Source organism: Antechinus flavipes, chromosome 3 (genome assembly GCF_016432865.1).
Source record: "Antechinus flavipes isolate AdamAnt ecotype Samford, QLD, Australia chromosome 3, AdamAnt_v2, whole genome shotgun sequence".
In the NCBI taxonomy this organism is placed as follows: domain Eukaryota; kingdom Metazoa; phylum Chordata; class Mammalia; order Dasyuromorphia; family Dasyuridae; genus Antechinus; species Antechinus flavipes.
Window position 1 is genome coordinate 43,754,397 of NC_067400.1, and position 24,987 is coordinate 43,779,383.

A 24,987-nucleotide genomic window follows, 5' to 3' on the forward strand; every position below is an offset into this window, starting at 1 on the left:
TTTGAACCCATTGTTGAAGATTAATCATATTCCCTTGCAATTTCCCTTATGACGTTCAGGTCCTGAAGCCTGGCTCCTTCTCACATCCCCGCCCCTGGTTTCGTTTGTCCACAACTGATTTCATGTGAAGGGCGGGCCATTGCCATCTCCTCCTCCTCCTCCTCCTGCTTTCCCTCCTCCTCCCTCAGTGGAAGCAGCAACTGGGACCAATGAAAGCATGAAGCCCTCACCCACCCAGTGACTAAGAGCTGGGTCTGTATTTAAGAACTTTTGCAGACCTGGGCTGTGGGTTTTGTCTGTCTTGTCTTCAGCCAGTCACCAGCTCCTCTGATCTTGGGAGGGAAGCTCCAGGCTAACACAGGACACCAGGCCCAGCAGGTAACATGTGTTACGGCAAATGTGCCCGATGCATCGGGCACTCCTTGGTGGGTCTTGCCGTCCTCAGTATCGTGGCCAACATTTTGCTGTATTTTCCCAATGGGGAGACGAGGCATGCCAGTGAAGACCACCTGAGTCGCTTTGTCTGGTTCTTCTCAGGAATCGTAGGAGGGGGGCTTCTGGTAAGTAGATCTGAGGCTGATTTCCTTATTTTCATTTATTCCTCGCTTTGGGGTGATGTTTCCGGAGCCTTACTTTTCATTCAGAGTTGTTTTCTAGAGTTCATCTCAAAAACTCCTTTGAGAAAGGAGCTTCTAAAAAAAAAGATGCTAAGAAGGCTGCCTTGTGTAGGGTACAGGGAAATGAATTGATGAGGTGTTCATTTACACTCTCAGCTAGCTCTCCCTTGGACCGCTCCTGCCTTTTCAGATCTTCAGTGTTACCTTGATACCAATCAAAGAGTTGAAACTGTTCTGACTTTCAGGGCTAGGAACTAGGAATGTGACCCTAAAATCCAATCGCCAGCGATCTAGAATTTCCAGGACAGGAGAGCATTTAACTTTTGGCTCGAGGACCCGGGAGGGGGTTGGCCAGCTCTCTGTCCCCTGTGTTCTTTTGCGGGTAAGCTGACTGCTGTTTATTCTGTTAAAACTAAGTAGGTAATTACGGATTCTATTGCCTGAAATTGTGGAGCTTCGGGATAATAAGTTAATGAGGACGGATATGAGTGGGGTGTGGTTTATGGGAAGAACCCGGCAGGGTAGTATGGGATCTTAGGTCAGTGTCTGGAGCCAAGACTGGAATGTGCTGTTTTTTCCAAGGCTGGTGTGTGTGTGTGTGTGTGTGTGTTTTTAAATTAACTGAAAGGTGTTGGAATGCTAGCTTCAGAACTTAAATGCCCTGGAAAGAATAGGACTCAGCTTGGGCTCATACTTTTACTAATATACCAGCAATGGACATTAAAAATTAATTTTTTGCAGAACTATGACTTACAAGTATATGAGTTTACTTATTTTTGGTTGAGAAAATATATTTTTTAAGTTTTCTCCTAATAAGTAAATTGTGTGTGGTGAAAAGAACCTTGAATTTAGAGGACTTGAGTTCAAATTCCCTGCTCTGCTTCTTACTTCAAGCAAATCATTTTCTTTTTTTTTTTTTTAATTTTTTATTTAATAATGACACTCATTTCTGTTCCGATTTTTTTTTCCCCTCCCTCCCTCCACCCCCTCCCCTAGATGGCAAGCAGTCCTTTATATGTTGGATATGTTGCAGTATATCCTAGATACAATATATGGCAAATCATTTTCTCATCTGGAAATGGGTGAGCTTTTGAGACTCCTTCCAACTGGAAAGCTGTGATCCAGAAAGTTGATCAAAACTTTGAATTTACTCTTTTACTCCATGCTTTATATTACAATATTTGTGTGTGAGCTTGTTCTCCTCCCTATAATTGGCTGCCTCCTTGAATTTGCTCTCTGTAAGGGGAAAAGGATTTTATTTTGCCTTACCTGGTCCCTCCAGTTACCAGTTCCTCCCTCCTCTGAAAATTCCTTCCCTCTTATTCATTATTTATCCTGTATGTTCCTAGTGTTGTCTCCTGTAGAACTGGAGCTCCCTGAAGGCAGATACTTTCATATTTTCAGCACTTAGCACAATGTTTTGTACACAGTAAGCATTTGTTTGATCAACTGATTTTATTCCCAGAGCCTGGAACCTAGAAGATACTTGATAAATGACTGATATTTTATTGATGACATTTTTTAAACCACAAACATTTCCTCATATTTTCACTCTTCCCACTTAGGAATTGCCCCTGTGGCAAAGAGAAATAATTCAGTAAAACTAAAGGACATAGCAACTGGTTCTGAAAACAGTTTCCCCCATTTTTCCACTATGAGGAAGGTAGCAAGTTTCATCATTTGTCCTCTAGAAGTATATGCTGAATAAAAATTTGCTAAATACTGAGGAATTAAATGGGCTTTATAACAAGCTTTTTTTAGATGACCATTGATTCCCTAAATATTCCCTATATCATACACAACAAGAGAACCTGAACCTGTGATTTTATTAATATGAAGAACTACAGAGTAAGGGACCTTTCTTTATTAAATATAGGTTGGCACCTTCTCTGAAATTTATAATCTTAGCATCCTGGAATACTTAGAGGTTAAGTGACTTGTCCAGTATCACACTATCATATTATATGACAGAGGTAGATCTTGCACTAAAGTCTTCCTGGCTTTGAGACTGGTTCTCTCTCCCCTGCGTAGAGTGTCATTATACTGGGAATCTTAAAACCAAAATGATATTTTTCCGATTCATAGTCATCATAGAGAATTAACACCAGAATTCTCCCCCGGTCTCGGATGTTTTAATTATTTAGCAAAAGTGATGCTAGCAGTTGTTATGATTTCTGAGATATTACAGAGCTAGAGTTCTATACGCACCCATGGCTAAGTTTGTGTTTCCCAACTTTGAGGTTTGGCTCCCATCACAGCTCCTACCTACTCTGTTCCTTCTCCCAAAGTAGTGCCTTGTGGCATTTAACCACATTTTAGTGAATCAGAATTCATTTTCCTTTGAGTTTTTCCCCTTCAGAATTTCACAATGCAGTGAGCTCATTGGAGATCCTCTGTCCCGCAGCAGTACCCCACACTATAGCGAGGTGGCTCTGACTCTCTGGACTATTAGCAATTATAGCAGTCCTTAGGAGCGAGGAAGAATAAAAGGACCTTGTATAGCATTTAAATTAACTAACAAGAGGCCTTGTGAGAAGAAATTAATATCTGATTGGCTTGTTTCCTAACTAGATTCTCCTCCCTGCTTTTGTATTTATTGGATTGGAAGAGGAAGACTGCTGTGGATGCTGTGGCCATGAGAACTGTGGGAAAAGCTGTGCGGTAAGTTTTCTCTCTCTGGCTCCCATTCCCTGACCTGCTGATGGGCCAAGTATCATTTCTAAGTCCCATTTCTTCCCTAGATGCTCTCCTCAGTGATGGCTGCCCTCATTGGACTCGCAGGATCCGGTTACTGTGTGATCGTGGCTGCTCTTGGGTTAGCTGAAGGTCCCAAATGTCTTGATCGCCATGGAGAATGGAACTATACCTTTGCACACACCAATGGAGAGTATGTAGTGTTTAATGCCCCTGGCAATACTCTTACTGATATCCTTGGAAAGAAACCTGGCATGGAAAGCCAGAAGGGACCCTACAGGTCATCTCCAACCCCCTCATTGTACAGATCAGGAAACCAAAGTACAGCAAGATTAAGTGATTTGCCCAAGATCAAACAGGGAGTGAGTTGAAGAACAGATATTTGAACTAGAATCTTTGAGTACAGTGCAGAATGCTTTTCACTAAGTCATTCTACTTGACTGAATGGATTAACTACCAAGGATTTTCTGATTAAATGAAAGTGTATTTCACTATTGTAATTAAAGATTTTGCTAGTGTTACTGAGTAGTACATAAATTTATGTACTTGTAGTAAAGCTAAAATATATTTTTTAAATTTTATTTTATTTAATAATAACTTTATATTGACAGAAGCTAAAATAAACAGGTGGTTTAAGCTTAAAACGTCAGATTTTTGGGACATCCTGGATGTGTATACATGTATACATGTGTATATACATACATATGTACGCATGCATAAATGCATGCATATTAAAACCATTCATACATTGTATGTAATTCTCAGCTAGTTGAAACAGTGGATAGAAGGAAGGATCTGGAGTCAGGAAGATTCGTCTTCCTGAGTTCAAATCCAGCCTCAGACACTTACTAGCTATCCGATCCTGAGCAAATCACTTGATTCTGTTTACCTCAGTTTCCTCATCTATAAAATGAACTGGTTCTCCAGGACATGGTAAACCACTCCAATATCTCTGCCAAGAAAACCCAAATGGAATTGTGGAGAGTTGGACATAACTGAATAACAATATGATTAATATACATATATAACATCTGATGCATTTATAAGTAAGCCATACATATGTATTTATACACATATCACATAGTTAAGTTATAGTAATTTAGTTTATAGTAATTTAGTCACACATAGTTAAATTATAGTAAATATATAATATATTATATTGTATATATATTATATAATACACATACATATAGTAAATATATAATATACATATATTATATAATATAAATGTACATACATATATGTGTATGTCAGAACTATCATTCCTGTACTCAATGACAGTGTGATTAAGGGGTTCTTACCAATATATTTCAACACTTACATTTTGTCAGGGATAAAGCTTTTTCTTTTATTGGAAAGAGCAGTGGAATTAAAAGCAAAAGAAGTAGTTAATATTTATATGTCTCTGAGCAAGTAACTTAAGCTCTTTTATTCCCATTTTTTCATCTGCAAAATGAGAGGTAGCAAGTACCTGAAAGGGCTTTTATGAGGAAAGTGATTTGTAAAAACCTTTAAGTATACATGTGAGTTGTGCTCAAGAGCAGTCAGTAGAACATTTAAGAGAATGACGTGGATGTTCAGGCATGGGTCATGGCTAGAGAACCTTGTCCCTGTGACATGGAGTCATTCAAGGCTTTTTCTTGTCTAGTTCCCATAAATCTCTTCTGAATTCATTTTTTAAAAATGTTATTATATTCCATTTTGGAGGACCAGGAGAAGATATCTCTGAACTTAGGAAGGTAATTGCATTAGCTTCAACTCCTTCCTACTATTCCTAGTTGGGCATTTGATAGCTCTCTCTCTATATACATGACAAGTTATTCTCACCATTACCTTATCACAAATACTGCCTTATTGTGTATCCTAAACTACCAGTTAGGACTTAGAGTTGTAACATGTGACATTAAATTAGTCTCCGAAGAATATTAATAATTTGTTTAGCACTATAAAATTGTCAGGTATATAACCTCAATTGAGCCTCATTAGAGCTTGATGAATGAAGGATTCCTACAGGTATTATTATCTTTATTTTATAAATGAAGGGACTGAGTCTCCCAGAAGTTATGTGATTTGCACAGTGGTCACATAGGCAGGAAATGGCAAGGGTAATTTATGACCCCAACCTTCCTGATGCTAATTCCAGTATTCCATCACCAATTTCATTTTGTCTTTTTGAAATAATCCAAACAGTGGGTCTTCTAATTTCTTGTTGAGAACTTTTATACATGTATAACCATAAGAAATTATACTTGTCACTAAGGAATAAAGGCTACTGCACTAGGAGTATAGAGAAGGATGTCATCGTCCTTTTTGATCTCATGTCAGACAATGGTGGGATTGTATCAATAGATTTCTATGAGCATGTTGCAGATAAAGAAACTATTAAGAGAATAGTCATTTTAAAAAACAGGGAATAAATGGTGACACTGGGATTTGAATTCAAATTCTTTAACTCCAAATCTAGCCTTTCCCCCCTCTGTAGAATACTTCTTATAATATAACATGGCGATCTATGCTGGAGTCCCTAAGACTACAAGGTCGAAACTAATTTCCTAATAAGACCTTCTTATTGTTGTTATTCATTTATGTCTGACTTTTTTTGTGACCCCATTTCGGAGGGGGGGGTGGCAAAGATACTGTAATAGTTTGCCATTTCTTTCTTCAGCTCGTTTTATATATGATCATACTAAGGCAAGCAGGGTTAAGTGACTTGCCCAGGATCAGATAGCTAGTAAATGTTTGAGGCTGGATTTGAACTCAGGAAGATGAGTCTTGCTTACTCCAGGACTGGCATTCTACTCACTGCCCTGTCTTAATAATAACACTTTAAAAGTTTTATAGTATTATATTATTTGTAAAGTTTTATTTAAAGTATTTTTAATTTATTTTATTTATTTATAAAGTAAAATTTATTAAAGTATTAAAAGTTTTAATTTGTCAGTTAGCAATAGTTGTATCCATGTAGATAAAAGGTATAATAATTTTTAAGAATTTAAAGGTGTTTTAAGACCAAAAAGTTTGAGAACCACTATACTTTATCATGATGTCTCCTAAGCAGAATCCTAAGCACTGAGTCTGACTAATTGGACTTTCTTAGAAACAGATCACAAATGACCAAGGTCTTAATTTAGCTGGACTGTTGGATCAAAAGTTGAATGGTTCTAAAATTTATTTGCTCCTATGCATAGAGATATATTCACAAGATATATATATATATATATATATATATATATATATATATAGATATATATGGAAAGAGGAGAAAAGGAGGAAGAAGAGGGAGGAAAGAGAGAAGTAGGAGAGCTAGAGATAAAAGAAAAATACAAAGAGTTAGTATTTAGTATTTTAATGTTAATTCAAATGATCCTTACAATAACTCTGGGAGGCAGGTGTTATTATCCCCATTTTATAGATGAGGAAACTGAACTTAGTTCTTTCTGACTCTAGACTTCCATTTTGCCCACAGAGTCACCTAGCTGCCCTTTTTGGGAGATTTTTAGATAAACTATTGTTTTTATATAGTATCAAACTCTTTATGTTCACATCAAAATTTAAATCACAACTTATTTGCCCCAAGCTCTTAGTGTTCTCCTGATTGGGTCTTTCACTGAAATCCATAGTGTGTATTTAGAAAATAGGGACTGATTTTAATATAACCCCAAGAAAACATCATTTGAATCATATTTTTCCCTATCATATGTCCCCATATTGCTAATTGATTTCTGTATTGATCATAGGACCAAAGATCTAAAGCTGAACATCCAATGTTAGCCCCTTAATCTACATAGAAAAAAATGAAAACCAACAAAGGATAAAAGACTTGTAAATTTATAAAAGTCACACGTTTTAAAAGATGGGGCTTAAGCCCAGCTCCTATTACTCCCTCACCTATATGCATTCTACTGTACCAGATATGGTATAATCTGTACCTAAGAACTGTGTGTATGGAAAACCCATGAAATAATTAATCTGGCCTTTGAGGAACTTCAGAGAAGGAAAACTCAGTCAATTTCAATCCAGCCTCTTGTCCTGCCCTCTGGGACCAAGCAGAATAAAGCTGATACTTCTTTCACATAACAGCCTTTTAAAGACTTGTAGATAATTATCTTGTCTCTTTTGTTTTCTCTAATGGCTAACTCCCCCTATTTACTCCAAATGATCCTCACAGAGCTTGAGCTCATGTGGCAAAAATCCAACTGCAGGAGAAAAACCCTTACCAAACAACCCAAACCTACTTTAAGGCAGCATTGCTCATACAACTGGAACACCAGTGACATCTTAAGTGTTCTCATACCTTCGGCCTTTGTAGGGAGACATTTTTCTGGTTCTTAGCTTTAAAGAGTCTTCTTGTAAACTCACACTTTGATTTCCAGCAGATACCAAACTTTGGTTGCTTAATCTGGGTGTTTGCATTAAGTATGCAGTAATGACTTTGGATGTGAACATTTTAGTTTAATCCCCAAATGAGATTTAAAATAAATTAATATAAAAACAATCATGGCCATCATGAACGTGATAAATTACTGTAGAACCTAGTTGTGGTTAAATTTGGGACTTTCATAAGGAGCATATAATAATTATTATCACATGTTATTATAATCTTACATGCTAATATTAACAATTGTGTTATATTGCATGTTAAAATATCCTTCATACTATTAAAAATAAAAATCACATCTTTTGTTTTTAGATTATCTTCATTTCTAGATATACTCCTCCCCACCAACAAAGAATTTAAAAACAAATAAAAATTAATTTGGCACAGCTAACCACTACATCAACTTTATTTCATGGGGTTTGCAATGTTTCCAATCTATTGTACCCAATCTCTGCAAAGAAAGGCAGGAGATGCATTTTCTCATCTCTTTCTGGGGACCAAGTTTCATTTTTATTATTTCACATGTTTTTGCCATTTTAGAGACAATATTTATTGTCCTTCTAAAGAAAGAAATGATTGGGATCCTAGATTTTAATATACGTTTTATAGATGAAGAAACAGGTCTAACGGAGTTGACCTATTCAAAATCACAAAAGTTAACAAATTATCTGAACTGATTATGTAAAAACCAGATCCCCATACTCTAAATATAGCACTCTTGGAATGCTGGACTTTAGAGATTATAGATTCAGTTTTTAAAAAGCCATCATCACAGGAACATGAGTAGTCTTATTATTTTATGGAAATTATGATATTGACCAACTGCCTACATTAGAAACTTTAATATTTCTGGTTGAAAAGAAAAGAAGTTTTTCTGGACATCACCTAATAAATAGACTAATAAATTTCTACTCTTACCAACAACAGTTACCTTGTTAACCCCTCCCAATGGTCCGAGTGCATTGAACCCAAGAATATCGTGCAATGGAACGTGACCCTGTTTTCCATTCTCTTGGCACTTGGAGCGATCGAATTCATCTTGTGTCTTATTCAAGTAATAAATGGCGTACTTGGAGGCATCTGTGGTTTTTGCTGCTCCCGCCAACAGGTAAGAAGCTCTATGCTAATGATCACTGTTGCTGTCCAATTATTGTTGTTGGAGAATCCAAAGCAAACAAGCATTATCAACTTTCTGGGTTGTCCCCTATCAACCTTTGAATTTATCTAATAGAACTGATGAGACACAAATAGCTATAGGATATGATAGGCTCCAAGTACCCTTTACTTTGTAGTAGGAAGAAGAAAATGCAGAATATACAAGGAACCAAGGACAACTAGTCACTCTAGTACAGAGGTGCTGTACATGAGGGGCATGCTCAGAATGGTACATATGGCTCTGTAAGGCTCATAACAAACCTCCTTTATGAAAACCAAGAAGCACTTGTTTCCTGAGGATATGATTATAGGGACAAATGCCCAATCATTCAGTTCATTAGAAATATCTACTATCTTCCATCTTCTTGCATAATGTTGCTCCATTGATCTGGATCTGGGTCCAAATTCAATCCAGTAAATGTGGGTTAATGTTTGGTTTGGAGATTTTTTTCCTTCTGTTATCTTTGAAATCTAAGTAACAGAATCAAGTATTAAAATTACCTGATCTCTCCCCTGGAGATGTCTAGATTCTTTTAAATACAGCTGAATATCTGACTCTAAAACAAAGCAATTTTTCCCTTATGAAGTTTTTTCTTTATTTAAAAACTAGATCAAAGTCCATATGTAAAGGTCCACTCTTCCCACAAAATTCAGCCTTTTCTAAGAATAAGAGAAAAACATTCCCAGTGGGGAGAATATGAAAACAAAATCTGATTGTAGAGAAGGCAAGAGTCTAATTTTCTTTGGAAAAATGCAGGTTTTCCAAGAATATAAAATGAAAAAGGATACTTGGACCTTTGGTGCTGGCAAAATTTGGAGCTCAATGTCAAGTCTAGCCACCAAGTGATCACCAGCTGATTAATTGTTTTGGTTAAAGACTTTTAAAAAGATGACAATCTACATCCATGAAATCATGGATCTTTTGAAACTTAAATAATTAATCAATTAACCAATAGTATTTATTAAACACCTAATGTATGGCAGGCACTATATTTGGTTTTAGAAATACAAAGATAAAACTAAATAGCCCCTGCCCTCAAGGAGCTTATGTGTGTTATGTGTGTGTGTGTGTGTGTGGGGGTTACAAAGATGGATTAACATGTATGTATGTATGTGTATATATACATATATATGTGTGTGTGTGTGTATATATATATACACATATATATGTCTGTGTATGTGTATGTATATATATATATATATATATATATATATATATATATATATATATATATATATATATATATATGAGAGAGAGAGAGATGAAAGAAATACAAGCTAGGAGTTTTATGAGGAACAGGGAGGAAAACATAGGAAGTTGGATGTGTCAGGAAACCTTTGCATAGAAAGTGATATGAACAATTACAATTAAATTGATGAATTTGAAGTTAAGATTTGAGTTTAAACACCAGATTTGAGTTAAAAAATCTGCCCCAGATTACTCTCAGAAAAATCACCACCTCTTGGAAGCTCAGTTTTCTCATCTGTAAAATGCTGAGATGAGACTGGATGGCTTCAGAGATCTATTCCAACTCTAAATCTTTGCTACAAAGGGAATGGTTCTCGCATGGGTGAGAGAGTACCTATTGATCAAGAGATTTACATCTGTACTTCCCTTTCCAGGGGCCAACCCATTAAACAGACCTATGATTCTATAAATGATTTTGCTTTTTTTATGAGATCCTTTGATTATAATTTCATCATACATTTCAAAGAGAACACTAGCTTACACACACACACACACATACACACATCAGTAACTTTCCATTCCTGTAGGCCTTTTTTTTGGTCATTTTCCCTCAGGATCTCTGCTGAATGATTTTGTTATGAAACATTTAATAAATATTTTTTTAAGCCTTGGGCATTGTTTACAAGGAATCTTGCTTTAAGCTTGTGACTTGTTATTTCCTTTTCGCAAAAGTCTTACAGTATGAGAAAACATTTTATAGGTCTGCTTTGACTAGTAATTCCAGACATCTTTGATTTCACTGGTGTGGGTAATTTCTCTGCTTAGCAGTTAGTCTTTGTGAGAATCCTTGACTAAGAACTCATCACTTTCATGATGGATGTCTTTGAACTCAAGGTGGTCCTTGAAATATAACCTATCAGCAGTCCCATATTTGATTTCTTTTTTTGGGGAGAGGCAATTATATTTAAGTGACTTGCCCACAGTCACACAGCAAGGAAGTGTTATGTGTCTGAGTCCGCATTTGAACTCGGATCCTCCTGATTTCAAAGCCGGTGCTCTATCCATGGCACCATCTTTGATATTTTTAAATATTTTTCAAATGGAGATCATGCTCTGCCAGCTGGCATGGCCTTTGCCATGGGTCACTGTCATACCATGATGAGATTTTTTTAGTGGAGATTTGTGATTTCATAGAACTCTCCATAGTAAGATAACTCCCTTTTCAGTGCCTTTTTTTATAAATTTAAGTCTTAGAGGGGGTTTCATATCACTTAGAGATTAAGTGATTTGCTCAAGGTTACAAAGCCAGATACATCAGGGGCAACATTTGGATTAAAGTCTTCTGGACTTCAAGATCGGCTCTCTAACTACCATGTCTCATTTATTCCTCTAATGAAGAGGACAGAATGACTCAAAATGTTAAAATCTTTAGGAGCGACTCTATTGGTAATGTTATCTATTCTCTTTCCTTTATAGCAATATGACTGCTAGAAGAAGCACCCTAGAAGAGAAGTCAAAATCTTCCTGAATTTCACTGTAATTTATGTTTCATTTTTATTAATTTGTAAAACTTTGTATTAGTATTTGTATCATATTGCATATACTTTACTTTTATAAATTTGTATAGAGATGGTATGTCTGTGCTATGGCAAAGCTTGAACTTGGTGATATCACAACTCATCCAAATGCATAAAAAACTTAAGCCTGCTTTATTGGAGATTTTAACTGGAATAAGTGGAGATGGCTCCCTAGCATATCAGGGCCCCAAACTGGGTGATACTTTAGACAAGCATCCCATGGTTAGAAATGACATTCTGATAAGTACTGTACACATTGTGACATGTACATTTTTTTCATAAATAAGAGCGCATCCTGGAATGCCTTTATTGAAAAAAAAAAAGAAGGAAAGAAAATCCAGAAAGAAATCTTCCTTTACTGTTTATATGGTGTTTCCCATTTGTATAATATTTCCGAGCTTTTTCAGAAACTCCTTTACTTCAGATGACAGTGTTAAATTGTGATGGTGGAGAAGCTACATACCTACAACCTGTGAGAATTACTTAATGAGTGGGATGGATGAAAGAGGGACCAAAAGCAGCAGTTGTACCTCAATGTCCTAGCTGTGATTTATCATGATATAAGGACCTGCACTGAGAAAGGAGCTTTAGTAAAGTTAAGAGAAGGCTTTGGAGAAGCTATCAAAAAAGAAAACAAAGAAGGAGACGGATTGAAGCAGTAAAATCAAACAAACCAGTATTAATGGAGGAAGAAGGCATCTAAATCCCCACCACATCCCCTCTATGATGAATTTATGGGAGGATATTGACCAGAGTCACACAGAATGGCCCAGCATAGATGGGTTTAGATTTGGGTATTTAAGTATTTGAGGAAAAGAAGATTTAAGAGTAGGTACTGTATCAAGCAATTCAAGTCGTTGTATAAAAAAAAAATAAAATGTATTTACCACGTTTTAACCTTTTCCCTCTTCCATTTAGAATTTTAAAACTCTCTTCTTTTTCTGATTGTTCTTCCTTTTCTAGCCTATAATTCCCACGCTCCCATCCCCACTGTTGGAAAAAAGGAATAGGTTTGCATTTTTCCTCCTTCCCCCTCCTCAGTTTCTTTAATTTGTTCTCCCTATTTCTCCAGTGGTTCTCATTGCCCCCAACCTCTCTGGGCTCTTATTTCTCTTCAGATTTTCTTCTTCTCCTGTTCAGTGTGGGAACTTTCATTTGCTGCCCAACTGCCCTCTAGGTCAAGCTCCCAGAGGAATATGCCAAAAGTTTTCTATTGAAATACTTCATGTGTTCTGGGAGACAATCAGTCCCCAGACGAAGTTTATTGCCTTTTCTGAAGTTGTCTATGATGCTATTATCGCTTCTCCTGGCATGGTCAATGACTGCGATGATTACAGAAGGAAAAATGGAAAAGAAGTGAGGGAAGAGGATTAGAGAATAAGTATTGTCTACTATGTGCCAGTCACTGGACTAAGCACTTTACAAATATTATCTCACTTGCAAGGAATAGCAGTTAGGATCAAAACAATCACACACACACACACACACACACACACACACACACACACACACACATATACAATTCTTACAATGCTTTATGGGATACTTTCAGATAAGGTGTTCTTAGAAAGCACTTAACATACATTATCTTATTTGATCCTTATAACCCAATAGGATACATCTTCATTTTTCAGTCCTAGAGATATCATTGGTTTGTGTCCAGGTTCACCTGGCTATTAAGGTAAATTTCAAAGGCATGTCTTTTACCAAGTCCAAGTCCAGAATTGTCTCCTTTGCCTTAAACTGCTTATACTGCCAGCAAAAAATCTGACAAGGTATGATAAAATATTTTCCTAGTTTTTTAATCCAATTCATTCCGCCACTTTTTTTTTTATTGAGTGCCAGTGGTATGCTAGATACTGGAGATACAACTCCCCAGATGAAAAAGTCCCTTTCTAAAAGTTTGTATTTTAATGACTCATCCTTTCAGACTCCCATATTCAGAGATATAGCTATATTATATAAGTGCACACACACTATAGCTAGATTAATAAAGTGTGTGTATAGAATATAGATAGGCTGATAGAGTGTGTGTGTGTGTATTATAGATTGAGTGTATACACTATTGATATATCTCTATATACACACACAACATGTATATATGTGGGATATATGTATTATATACACACACACATATATACAATGAATCTAATTTACAATTCAATATTTTATCTATATATACATATGTATATGTAACACATTATAAGTATTTGTACACACATACTCATGTGAGTATACATGCATATTATATGTGTACATGCATACATATTAGCCAACAATGCTATAACCTTAAAAAATAGACTGTGGTCATGATAACAGTTGTCATCCCTAAAATCATAGTTTTAAAACTGGTAGGACATGAGATATCTAATCCTCTCATTTTCCAGTTATGGAGAGAGGGATCCAGTTATGGGGAGTGATTTGTCCAATGGATGGTAAGTGGCAAAAAGTGGGGAAAAAAGGGGGGAGTCTTCTGACTTTAGAAACAACTCTCTGTCATGGAACACTACCAGCATTGGATATCTCCCATTTGCACAGACTTCTAAGTTGTCTATTTGCAGTTCACCTCTATTTTAAATTCTTTGGCAGGCTCTTTCTGTCCCAAACCACTTCCTATCCCTAAGTCTAAATTCTAGTGATTCAAAGTTTCCACCAGTGTGCAAATTAATTAACAACAAACAGATGCTTTCTTAGTCACACAGATTAAAGAACTTACATAAGGATTCCAAGAATAAATGGCTTCCAGCTTCAGCTGTTTATAAAATATTCTGGGTTTACTCTGTATCCCTAAACTTGACTGGAGGGGAGCAACAATTAACACAGATAAAATAGATTATTACCTCCTGGTTATGTAAAAAGAAAAAGAAAAAAAAAGAAAGCAAGCAAGCACATAATCCCCATTTTTTCGAATTTTACCATCATTACCAATTTCATGAGATCATGGCATTAGTGTCCAGAGAAATCTGAGGGACTACCTAGTCTTTTTCTTTTTCAGTTGAGAAAACTGAAACCTGTAGAGTGACTCACACAAAGTTATATATGAAATAAGTGGCAGAAGTAAAGGTAAACTATAGAAGAACATTATCTGCCTTCCAAATTCAGCTCCTCTTCTACCATAATATTCAGTAAACTCCTTGAGGGAGTTTCCTTGAATAAAAATTAATGAATATCTATATAAGAAAGATCTGGCACTGCTTTTCTATGTCAATCTTATGGTTCCCCACTGAGAAGAGCTAGTTGTTTTGGGGTTTTTGCTTTGTTTTTTTATGGGCAGCCTGAAGCCCCAATGGGGCGGAAGTCCATTACAACTCAAGATTGGTCTCTGCAGTAGCACTTCCAAAGACCATTCAGGCTCCTGATGACTCAAGAGCAAAACTTATTTCTGGTTTATAGGGAGCATCATAAAATGGGAGGCATCCCAGTGCATGAGGAAACCATTGTGTTTCTTGTCTTGTGACTTTTTCAACGTACACTGAACACTAAAGAATAATAGCATCAGTGAAGAGAAAGGGATGAATTGTCAGCTGAGAGCGGCTGTGACCATAGTGAAACTCCCAAGTCACCAAGCCAAACCAAAACAAAAACCATCTCTTTGGAGTGAGAGGGTAGGGCACGCCACTGGGTTCCACTCTGTCTAGGGAATACATAGAGTCATAAGTCAATGAAAACAAATGAGAGACATCCCATGAAGGAGGGAATGCAGTGGAGTCGATTTGAGTCAAGTCACCAAGCATTTATTAGGTGTTTTTTTATATGCCAGGCACATAAGCTCTTAGGGTGCAAATATAGACAATAATCAATCCTTTCCCTAAAGGAGTAGGCAACATGGAAACTACTCAGTGTAAACAGGGTAAATCTCAGGAAGAAGGCACTAGCCTGATGAAAGGAGAGAGACAGGAAAGGCAGGTAAGTTACAAAATGGATTGAGTATTGAACTTGGAATCAGGAAGAATCAAGATCAAATTTTGCCTTAGGCACTTATTCTGGGGGAGTCAATTAATCTCTTGCAGTCAAAGTTTTCTCACCTGTAAAATGGGGATTAGCTTGGCAGCTCACAGTATTGTCACAAGGATCAAAGGAGAAGTGTATAATTGATCTACTAACTTTAAAATCTACAAAATACTAGCTGTTGTTATAAATCAGAGGCAAGACTTGATTTCTGGTCTTCTTAATTCGAAGTCTAAACAACCAGCTTAAAAGAGTGAAAAGAATATTCCATTATCTTTAAAATCAGGATCTGGATTCAAATTCTACTTCTTATACCTTGTATGCATGGTCTTGGACAAATCACACTCTAGGAATCATTCAGTTTTCTCGTTTTTCAGATAAGGAGAGATGGACTATATAAGCTCTGCTGTCCTTTTTATTCTAAATATATATAGTACCTCTTCATAGAGAAGAAAATTTTATTATTTTTCAGGAAGCAGATAGAATTCATTTTCATGTGAAATGTGTGGTGCTCTCTAAAACACATACCTTAGAGCAAGGTGATTAGGAACAGGTCTGTCTATGTTCAAAATAAGTTTGAATTCAAGAGGAAAAAAGGATAAGGAACATCTTTTTTGTAGCAACTGAGGTTCAGATGATCCTATAGGGAGTGCCCTAGATTTTGTAAGATTGGCCAATGTCCACAAACAGGTAGAATAAATTCCCCTGAACCTAACCTATAGTTTTCAGGGTTAACTGCTCTTAATGTTCCCTCTTTCCTCCCACTCTAGAAAAGTGGGACTGAAATGGGAGAATAGAGCCAGTTAGCCGGCCTGCTTGCCAAATGCCAGTAGAGGCTTTTGCCATTCTAGACAGAACACTTGGGCTTTCGGCATTTTAGGAAAAAAAAAAGAATATATCATTCACTTCATCTTCAAAGATGAGAACATGAATTCACAGCTAATAGAGGTTAATGATTTACCATCTATGCTTGGACATAAAAAATATCACCTCAATGTATAGCATGTCCTCTCAATAATCTTGGCTTAGACAATTTCAAATTTTTAGATCTAGAAAAAAATCTCTGGGATCATTCTGATCCAACTTCCTCTTATTATAGATATGTAAACTGGGATCCATAGAGATTATGACTCAGCCAAACTCACTTAGTTGGAAAGTGGAAGATTTGAAACTACTGCCTCTGATTTCTATTAGCTTCCAGGATATTTTACTTAACTTTTCAGTGCTATAGGCAGTAATAATCTGCAGATCTAGTGCCAACCCCCATAGATGGAGAGTGTTCCCCCCTGGGAATTCCCACCCAACCACCCAAGTTAATGTGCTTTGAACTCACAATTCTAAATTTAGATTCATTGAATTTTATTGTATGTTTATTTGTTTTGGACCAGACTTGGGATTTAGCTGAAAAAGGGAACTCCCAGGAAGAAAACTTCCTCTCTTGAAGTAGATTTGACATTTATATCCTCGAATAGTTATCTGGGGTAATAAGAGAATAAGTGGTAGGCCCAGGGTCAAAAAGCCTATCAAAAAGCAGAGGATGTAAGCCCTTGATTGTGAGGCTGGTTCTCTGCCTTTTCCTAGGATTTAAAGTTTTGTTCTTTTTTCTTTTCTTTTTTTTTAAGAAGGAAAGCCATGGGAAATGAATGAGTGCTTTCAATGGTGTCAGCAGAGAGTCACTTGGACTTGTGGGATTTTAGGGTTTTGCCTATTCCCAAGAGCTGTTAGGAGCTCCTAAGTCACCAACTGCCCAAAGCAGGTGAAAGACCCTGAGTCAGAGATTCATTTTCTCTGGTGAACTAATCTCAACCACACCCAGTGGCTCAAAGGCAGCTGGAGTGTTTGGAAAAAACCATTCAGTCATGTGGAGGGCCCAGGGCCAATTTCTATGCCCAACCCCAATTTCTCCTCAAAAGGCTGGCTTGTGATCTGGTGTAACATCTGAGTTCATGCTTTTTAAGTATGACAGGCAGACAGCAGAGTGCTTTATTAGTGGACGCCATGAATAAAGGTCAGACAACTCTCAGCTGGTCAGCCCACCGATTCACTCACTTCCCAATCATTTCACCTTTGAGTTTGTAAGATTTAAGAGTCAGGAGAGACCTCAGAGAGTTCATTTGGATTTGGAGCCAGGGTGACCTGGGTCAGAATCATGGTGTCCATGTGACAGGGCAAACGGCCGCCCTGTTGGAGTCCTGAGGTCCTCATAAAATAAGAGGAGGGAGAAGGTTGTAAAGAGATGATTTTTAAGGTCCTAAGTCTCCCCTCTCATTTTACAGATGAAGAAATGAAGCTAAGAAAAATGAAATGATTCATTCAAGATCTCATGGGTGAATAATAGAACTGAGATGGACCCCAGGCCTTCTCAGTCCAAATCTGATGAACCACGGCACGAGGCCTTTCCTCATACCCCCTCACTTTTCTCATTGTTATAATAGTCTAGTTTTTAAAGGACCTTTGAGGTTGTGTGGCCCAGCTCTTTCATTTTACAGGTCGGGAAATTGAGGCTCAGACAAGTGAAGTAATGACCAAAATCATGTTGATAGGACGAGAGGTGAGATCTGGACTCAGATCCTTTGACTATATAACTGGTGTTCATGTCCTACCTATCACTTCTATAGAACAACACATAGGATTTAGGGGTAGTGGGAAGACATAATTATCTCCTCTCCCAGAGCAAGGGCTATCTGCAGAGCTTACCCCTCATGCAACTCAAGATCAGAGCTTTTCAGGGGAAGATTCAAAGAGCCCCCACTGAGAGAAGCCAATCAGTCAGTAGACATTTATTAATCATATACAATGTATGAGGCAGTCTGCCAAATGCCAGAGTACCATATATCAATAGGGAACCCAAGCCTATTTTTGAAGGGCTTCTGTGATGTTGGGCTACACTGGATGGCCAGCTTCCAGAATGAGCAGGCTGATAGTTCCATCATTCTCTGCCCTGGTTACACCATATCTGGAACACTGTGTTTGGTCCTGGGCACCAGAGTTTAGGAAGGAAATGAATAAACCGGAGAATGTCCTGATAAGCACAATGAAAATGGGGAAGAACCTCAAGTTCATGACACATGAGAATAGTTAATGGAACTGTGGCTTTTTAATCTGCAGAAAAGGAGCTTTGGGGATGGGGACTTAGATGGGAATGATACCCTGAAGTTCTTCTGCAATTGAGCACTGTACCTCTTTCTGCTGCTAAGACTTATCGCTTCCTCAGTTAATTCCCAAATTAAATGAGAAACATAATATCTGTCTCCAAATATTTAATCTAATTTAAGAATGAGCATCCATTCTTTTTTCTCTCCCACTCCTTACCCCAATTTTGTTTCTTTAATCTGGTATGTTTTGTATGGCAGGAAAATAATCTTCCTTTAACCACCAGGTGGCAATGGTGGCCACCATCTTGGTCCTATTCATCAAAAAAAAAAAAAAAAAAAAATCAACAACTGGGCTATTTCACACTCATAATAATAGTTAAGTTCATGTTGCCTCCCTGGTTGAAGTGCTAAAGGTGTGCTCAAAATCTCCAGAAGGTTCTTAGAAAGTGAATGATTTTTTTGCCCTTCAGCTCTGCCATTCTGTGGGGGCGATAATGATTCATTGTCAGGACTGTGTGGATTCACTCAATCAGAATGAGGGTAAACCCCTGTTGGCAAATCTCGCCTCATTCTTGGATTGGATATATTTCTTTTTTTTTTTTTAATTTAATTTTATTTAATAATAACTTTGTATTGACAGAATCCATGCCAGGATAATTTTTACACAGCATTATCCCTTGCAATCACTTATGTTTCGTTTTTTCCCCTCCCTCCCTCCTCCCCCCCCCCCAAGATGGCAAGCAGTCCTATATATGTTAAATACGTTGCAGTATAGGATTGGATATATTTCAATAAACCTCAGTCCCTTGACTTTGACATAATGGAGTTGATTCTCCACAGAAGTAGACAATCCTGCATATAGTATTCTTATTTTTGACAAAGAATTGATAAGCAAATAGTATATAATAACAAAGAAATCATGCAATAATAAATATTTTATTTATCAAATAGCCTTATATTTACTATTACCCTAGATCCCAAAAGTCCTCAGATAGTACCGAAACTATTTTAAACACAAGGACTAGAAAATACACAAATTCAGTCTTCTTTTGAGTGGACAAAAGACTATACAGAAGACAATACCACTTAAAACTCTTCTTTTTGATTCATGTGTCTGGCTTGGAATCAGCCATCAAATGAAGATGCAGAAATTCTTGTGTAAAGATTCTTAATCTGAAATCAGTAAATAAATGTATGTTATATACACAAGACTATATACATGTATACATGTATGTATATTTATATATACATATATCCTATATATGTTGATAATTATATTTCAATATAGTTTCCTTGGTAATCCCATGTAGTTATTCTATGAATTTATAAAAATCCTTGTAATAAGAGGTCTGTGGACTTCAGACTGCCACGGGTTCCACGACACTAAGAAGAACTTCTCCTTAGATGTACTCTTGGCCCAGAATTCATGGTGTAGACTATGGATTTGGAATTCAGGTTGACTTGAGAAAGACAGAAGCTGCTACATCCTGAGATTGTCTGGCTCTTAGCTGCCATAACCTTGGAAGGGACCATTCACTTTCTTTGACAACAGCTAACTAATCACTTGTAGAACGTAGTAAAGCAATGACCAACCTAGGCAAAGAAAAATTTGCCACTGAATGACACCCTGAAGTTCTTATGCAATTGAGCACTGTACCTCTTTCTGCTGCTAATACTTATCGCTTCCTCAGTTAATTCCCAAACTTCTGCAATTCCTTGAAATATAGGTCAGTGAGTTAGGGGCAGAGGAATAGAGACAAAATTTTCCCATCTAGAAAAATGGAAGTAAGAAGAACTTTCACTACCTATTTCTCTTTCAAGCACAGTATAAAATAGGAGGGTGACAATATATAGGATAAAGGTTTGAGTTATGAGAGGAGGCTTAGTGCTAAGGTAGGAAGTTGGATTTAAGGGCAGGTAGGTAGTGCAGTGGATAGAATGGATAGATGGATTCTGGAGTCAGGAAAACTCATCTTTTCGAGTTCAAATCTGGCTTCAGACACTTACTGGGCAAGTCACTTAACCCTGTTTACCTCAGTTTCCTCATCTGTGAAATGAACTGGAGAGGGAAATGGCACATACTGCAGCATCCCTGTCAAGAAAAACCTAAATAAGAACATAAAGAACTGAACATGGTTGAAAAACAACTGAACAAGGCAGAATTAGAACTTTGGGTGAGTTTTAGAGAGATAAGTGAGAAGAGACTTAAAGTTATATAGGCGGGGTAGAAGGGGATATTGAGTTGGGGGATGGGTAGAGCTAACCTTCCCACCAGCCCTGCCCTATACAAGAACCTTCGTGATTTTAACAGTAGAAGATTTTAGGTGGGCAGGCTGTTACTGTTACAGTTTCTGACTGAGACAGGGGTCTTCTTGGCAAGGAAGCGTGTCACTTCTAAAACAGCTGTCGTTACAAGTTTCTATTTTTAATTCCTAGCCCTTATTCTACTCTCCAAAAGAAATATTTATCAGTTACAGTTTCCAGAAATGAGGACACTCTGTTTCAGGCCAATTTGCCAACAGCCTCAAGGCCACTCTGCCCTGGTGAGTCAGCTAAAGGGAAGAGAGGTGAAGGGGAAAGGGAACTTCTGGGAGGATCTAGCTTCTTTCCTCAGATCTGGATTCATGGACCAGCTTTAGTGAGAGACCTGCCACCCTAGATGAAACCAGCCAGTATCAATGTCCTTATAGATTTCTCTTACGTGATGTCATGGTCAGCACTCAAGGGTGGAGGTCAGTATTTCCTGGTTGTGGAAAGAACCCTGACCGAGGCTGGAGCTCACGGTAGCACATGATGCATAGGGAAGGGCATGGGAAGAAAGACATCAGCAGGGAGAATGCTGTGGCAGGATAATCCAATCAGCTTGGGTGGTCTCCCTGACTCCACTGGTCAACTTCTCTAGATATTAGTGACTCTGCTTTTTATTGGTCCTCCTTCCACCTACCTGGCCTTTATCCTAGGCAGTGTCACTACCCATAGCCATCATCCTAACAGTGTGGTCCCTGACCCTACCTCAGCTCCTCCCTTTATCCTAGATCAGCTTCTGTGGATTTAATTACCATCATTATGCAGACTCTAAGTATACAGAAACACCCCAGAGGCATTACAGGTTCAGTTCCAGACTACCACAATAAAGTGATTAGCACAATGAGGGGAGTCATATTAATTTTTTTGTTTTCCCACTTCATGTAAAAGTTATATTTACACTAGACTGTAATCTATTAAGTGTGCAATAGTAGTGTCTGAAAAAAGGTACATACTTTAATTTAAAAATACTTTATTGCTAAGAAATGTGCTAATCATCATCCAAATCTTCAGCAAGTCATAATCATTTTGCTGGTGCAGGGTCTTGCCTTGCCGTTCATAGCTGCTACCTGAACAAGGAGGTGGTTGAAGTGTTGAAGTGGCTGTGGCAATTTTTTTGTTTGCTGAGGTTAAGTGACTTGCCCAAGCTCACACTGCTAGGAAGTGTTAAGTGTCTGAGGACAGATTTGAACTCAGTTCCTCCTGACTTCAGGGCTGGTGCTCTATCCACTGTGCCATCTAGCTGTCCCTGGCAATTTCTTAAGATAAGACAATAACTTTGACACATCAAATTTGACACACAAATTTGACAATCTCTCTTTCATGAAAGATTTCCCTGTAGCAATAAAATGAAGTCAGGAAGAGCTGAATTCGAATCTGGTTGCAGACATTTACTAGTTGTAGTACTAGTACTGGAAAAGTCATTTAACCTGTATTTGTTTCAATTTCCCCATCTATAAAATGGGGATGATAATAATAGCACCTACCTCCTAGGATCAAATAATATAATTGTATACTATAATGATATAATAATAACAATGATATAACAATTGTAAAGCACTTAGCACAGGCCTGGCGCATTGGCACAGGACAGCTTATCATAGCATGCCCTCATCAGAGATACAGATTTGTGATTTTTTTTTTATCACAATTGTCAGTGGAGGTAGGGACCTGACAAGAGAAAAGCCATTTGGGAAATAAAGAGTTGAATCAGAATAGGATTCTGAGAATGGGCTTTGGTGTTTATGAACCATGAATTAAAATAAAGGAATGACATTTGTTATTGGCTAATAATCTAGTACACCTAAATGAAAACTGGTAAAAAAATTTTCTAGAGCCCTATAAATCTTATAAAGATGTCTTAAAATGGAAAAAATGTGAAAATGTAAAAAAAAAAACTGTCCAATTATATCTGCCAAGCTAGTTAATACAGAAAGCAGTACATAATGTAGGTGCAAGAACAAGACAGAAAAAAGAATAATAAAAAACAAGTAATTTGTAGGGGATAATACCCAAAGTGTTTATAAGGTGTATCCCCAAGTGGGTAATAAGGTAAACTAGAGATCCTATTGCAAGAGAGAAAATTTGACTTATTGAGGTAAATGAGATTTGGTAGGATTGAACTGAGGCAGGAAGATAGCTTTACCTTATTCAGAAGGAACAGATGATGGTGGGAAAGGATGGTGGAATGTCATTGGCTATTAAGAAAACATAATAAAGAAATCCACAGAATGAAGACTAGAAACATGGGATAGAACATTTGGGTGAACAGAGAGAACATCAGAAGTGATTTTGTCATGGGAATAAACACTACAAACCACTTAGACAGAAGGAGAAAATAGATGAGTAGTTCTGGAAAGAGATTGCAAATTTAGGATAGTCCATAATTGAGTTGTGATAAGGGACTTGTCTAGACATCATCTGGGACTCCATGCTAAAAGCAAAACAGATTCTTAATGTGCCTTAATGATCATCACATTCTTCAAATGGCAGAGGAAACAGTGAGAAGAATTGCTATTCTAAATAATCCTGATATACAAGGAGAAATTGATTGCTGAAGCAGACATAATGAGAATGTTGGGAGGAAATTATTATTCTGATTTATCATTTGCAAAACCAAAACCAAAACAAAACCCCTAACATGGTTTGATATTCTTCCTAAATTTTCAGAACATTGTCAAGAAAAAAGTTAAATAAGATCCTACACTTTAAAATTAAATGTAAAATTGACTAAGGGAGATAAAAACTCTCAATCATAAGCAAAGGTCTAGATAGACTTTTAGGAAGTCTTGGGTTTGAATGTTGCCTTGGGTACTTACTAGCTATTGGGCAAGTCATTTAATTTCTCTCTGCCTCAATTTCCCTATTGATAAAATGAATGAATAGACTTAAATGATCATAGCATTAAATCTATAGCCTTATTGTGCAATTTTTGGGTCCTATTTAAAGATCCATAAAGTCCAGGCAAAGGAAGACATATTCTATATATTGCTATGTAGCATATGTTGTTATATTCTGCTCTGGTCAGAACACATTTGGTATGACATTTTAGTGATATCTAGCAGATGTTGTTGGATTGATGCCATTACGAATAATGCTTGTAAGTCCAGAGAAAGGGAACCAGAAGGGACTGAAAAGCAAAGTAGGTTGAAGGATCTGGGATTCTTTGACCTGGAGAAGAAAAGATTTAGGAAAAACATGGTAGTTGTCAAGTATTTGATGACATCAAAATGTTAAGAGGAACAAAACTTTCTGCTTTATTATTTAACCTACTAATATAATGAGGAACTAAATGTCAGAATTTAGCATGATCTCTAGATTCTCCCAGACAGATTCAAACTAGGGCAATTTGTTTGCTTCAAGGATAATGTTTTAAATTTGTTTTTTTTAAATTGGAGTTAGAGTGGAAGGAAGAAAAAAATGAATGTTAATTTAAAATAAATTTTAATTGTAAAAATTGAAAAAGTTGAGGAGGATTTTAAATTGTAATTTATTTGTTTTGACTCACTTTTCACCATTCAGTATAAAAACTGAGGCCTTAGAAAATTAATATAATCCTAGACATTCAGTTGTTTATAACTAGGTAAGGAAGAGCATAGAAATACTAGAATATTTAATCAAGATAGAAATGAATAATAATATAATAGAAAAAGTCTCTTCCACAATTCTGAATACATTCAGTTTTTTTTTTTTCTGCTCTCCTCACACTCTGGTAGTTTGGGAAATGAGTTTTTCTGAAAATCTCAGGCTCAGATAGGACAAAAAGTCTCTCCCACTGGAATTGGGTTGAAGTCCTCAGGGTGAATGGCCTTGGTGTCCCTGTCTGAAATTTGTACTTGCCTCTTATTTGTCCATTTGCCAGGCTCCTCCTGGTCCCCCAGGTAGCTCCGGTTTTATTTGCCTTTCTTTTCTCTCCCATTTCATGGTTATCCATATGAAAAGCCCCTCTATCACAAATAATTTCTTCTTGGTGAGAAATCTTTCCTATCTCATTCACCCAACAGAGAGCAGCCTTCCGTTGTTGTGGTTG

General features: G+C 37.1%; 1 protein-coding gene across 1 annotated transcript; it reads left to right on the forward strand.

Moving 5' to 3' along the window:
• The first annotated feature begins 253 nt into the window (after positions 1 to 253).
• TM4SF1 (transmembrane 4 L six family member 1) lies at positions 254 to 12,507 on the forward strand. The gene is made up of 5 exons (XM_051983298.1): positions 254 to 560; positions 3,189 to 3,278; positions 3,359 to 3,504; positions 8,617 to 8,797; positions 11,510 to 12,507. The coding sequence occupies exons 1-5, from the start codon at positions 384 to 386 to the stop codon at positions 11,522 to 11,524; spliced, it is 609 nt and encodes a 202-aa protein (XP_051839258.1). The 5' UTR covers positions 254 to 383; the 3' UTR covers positions 11,525 to 12,507.
• The last annotated feature ends 12,480 nt before the right edge of the window (positions 12,508 to 24,987 follow it).

What these genes read in the sequence shown, in the direction of transcription:
- TM4SF1 (XM_051983298.1), top strand. Translation starts at nt 384, where the DNA reads ATGTGTTACGGCAAATGTGCCCGATGCATCGGGCACTCCTTGGTGGGT. An exon ending in TCGTAGGAGGGGGGCTTCTG is followed by an intron (nt 561 to 3,188) that starts GTAAGTAGATCT and finishes TTTCCTAACTAG; the next exon opens with ATTCTCCTCCCTGCTTTTGT. An exon ending in TTTGCACACACCAATGGAGA is followed by an intron (nt 3,505 to 8,616) that starts GTATGTAGTGTT and finishes TACCAACAACAG; the next exon opens with TTACCTTGTTAACCCCTCCC.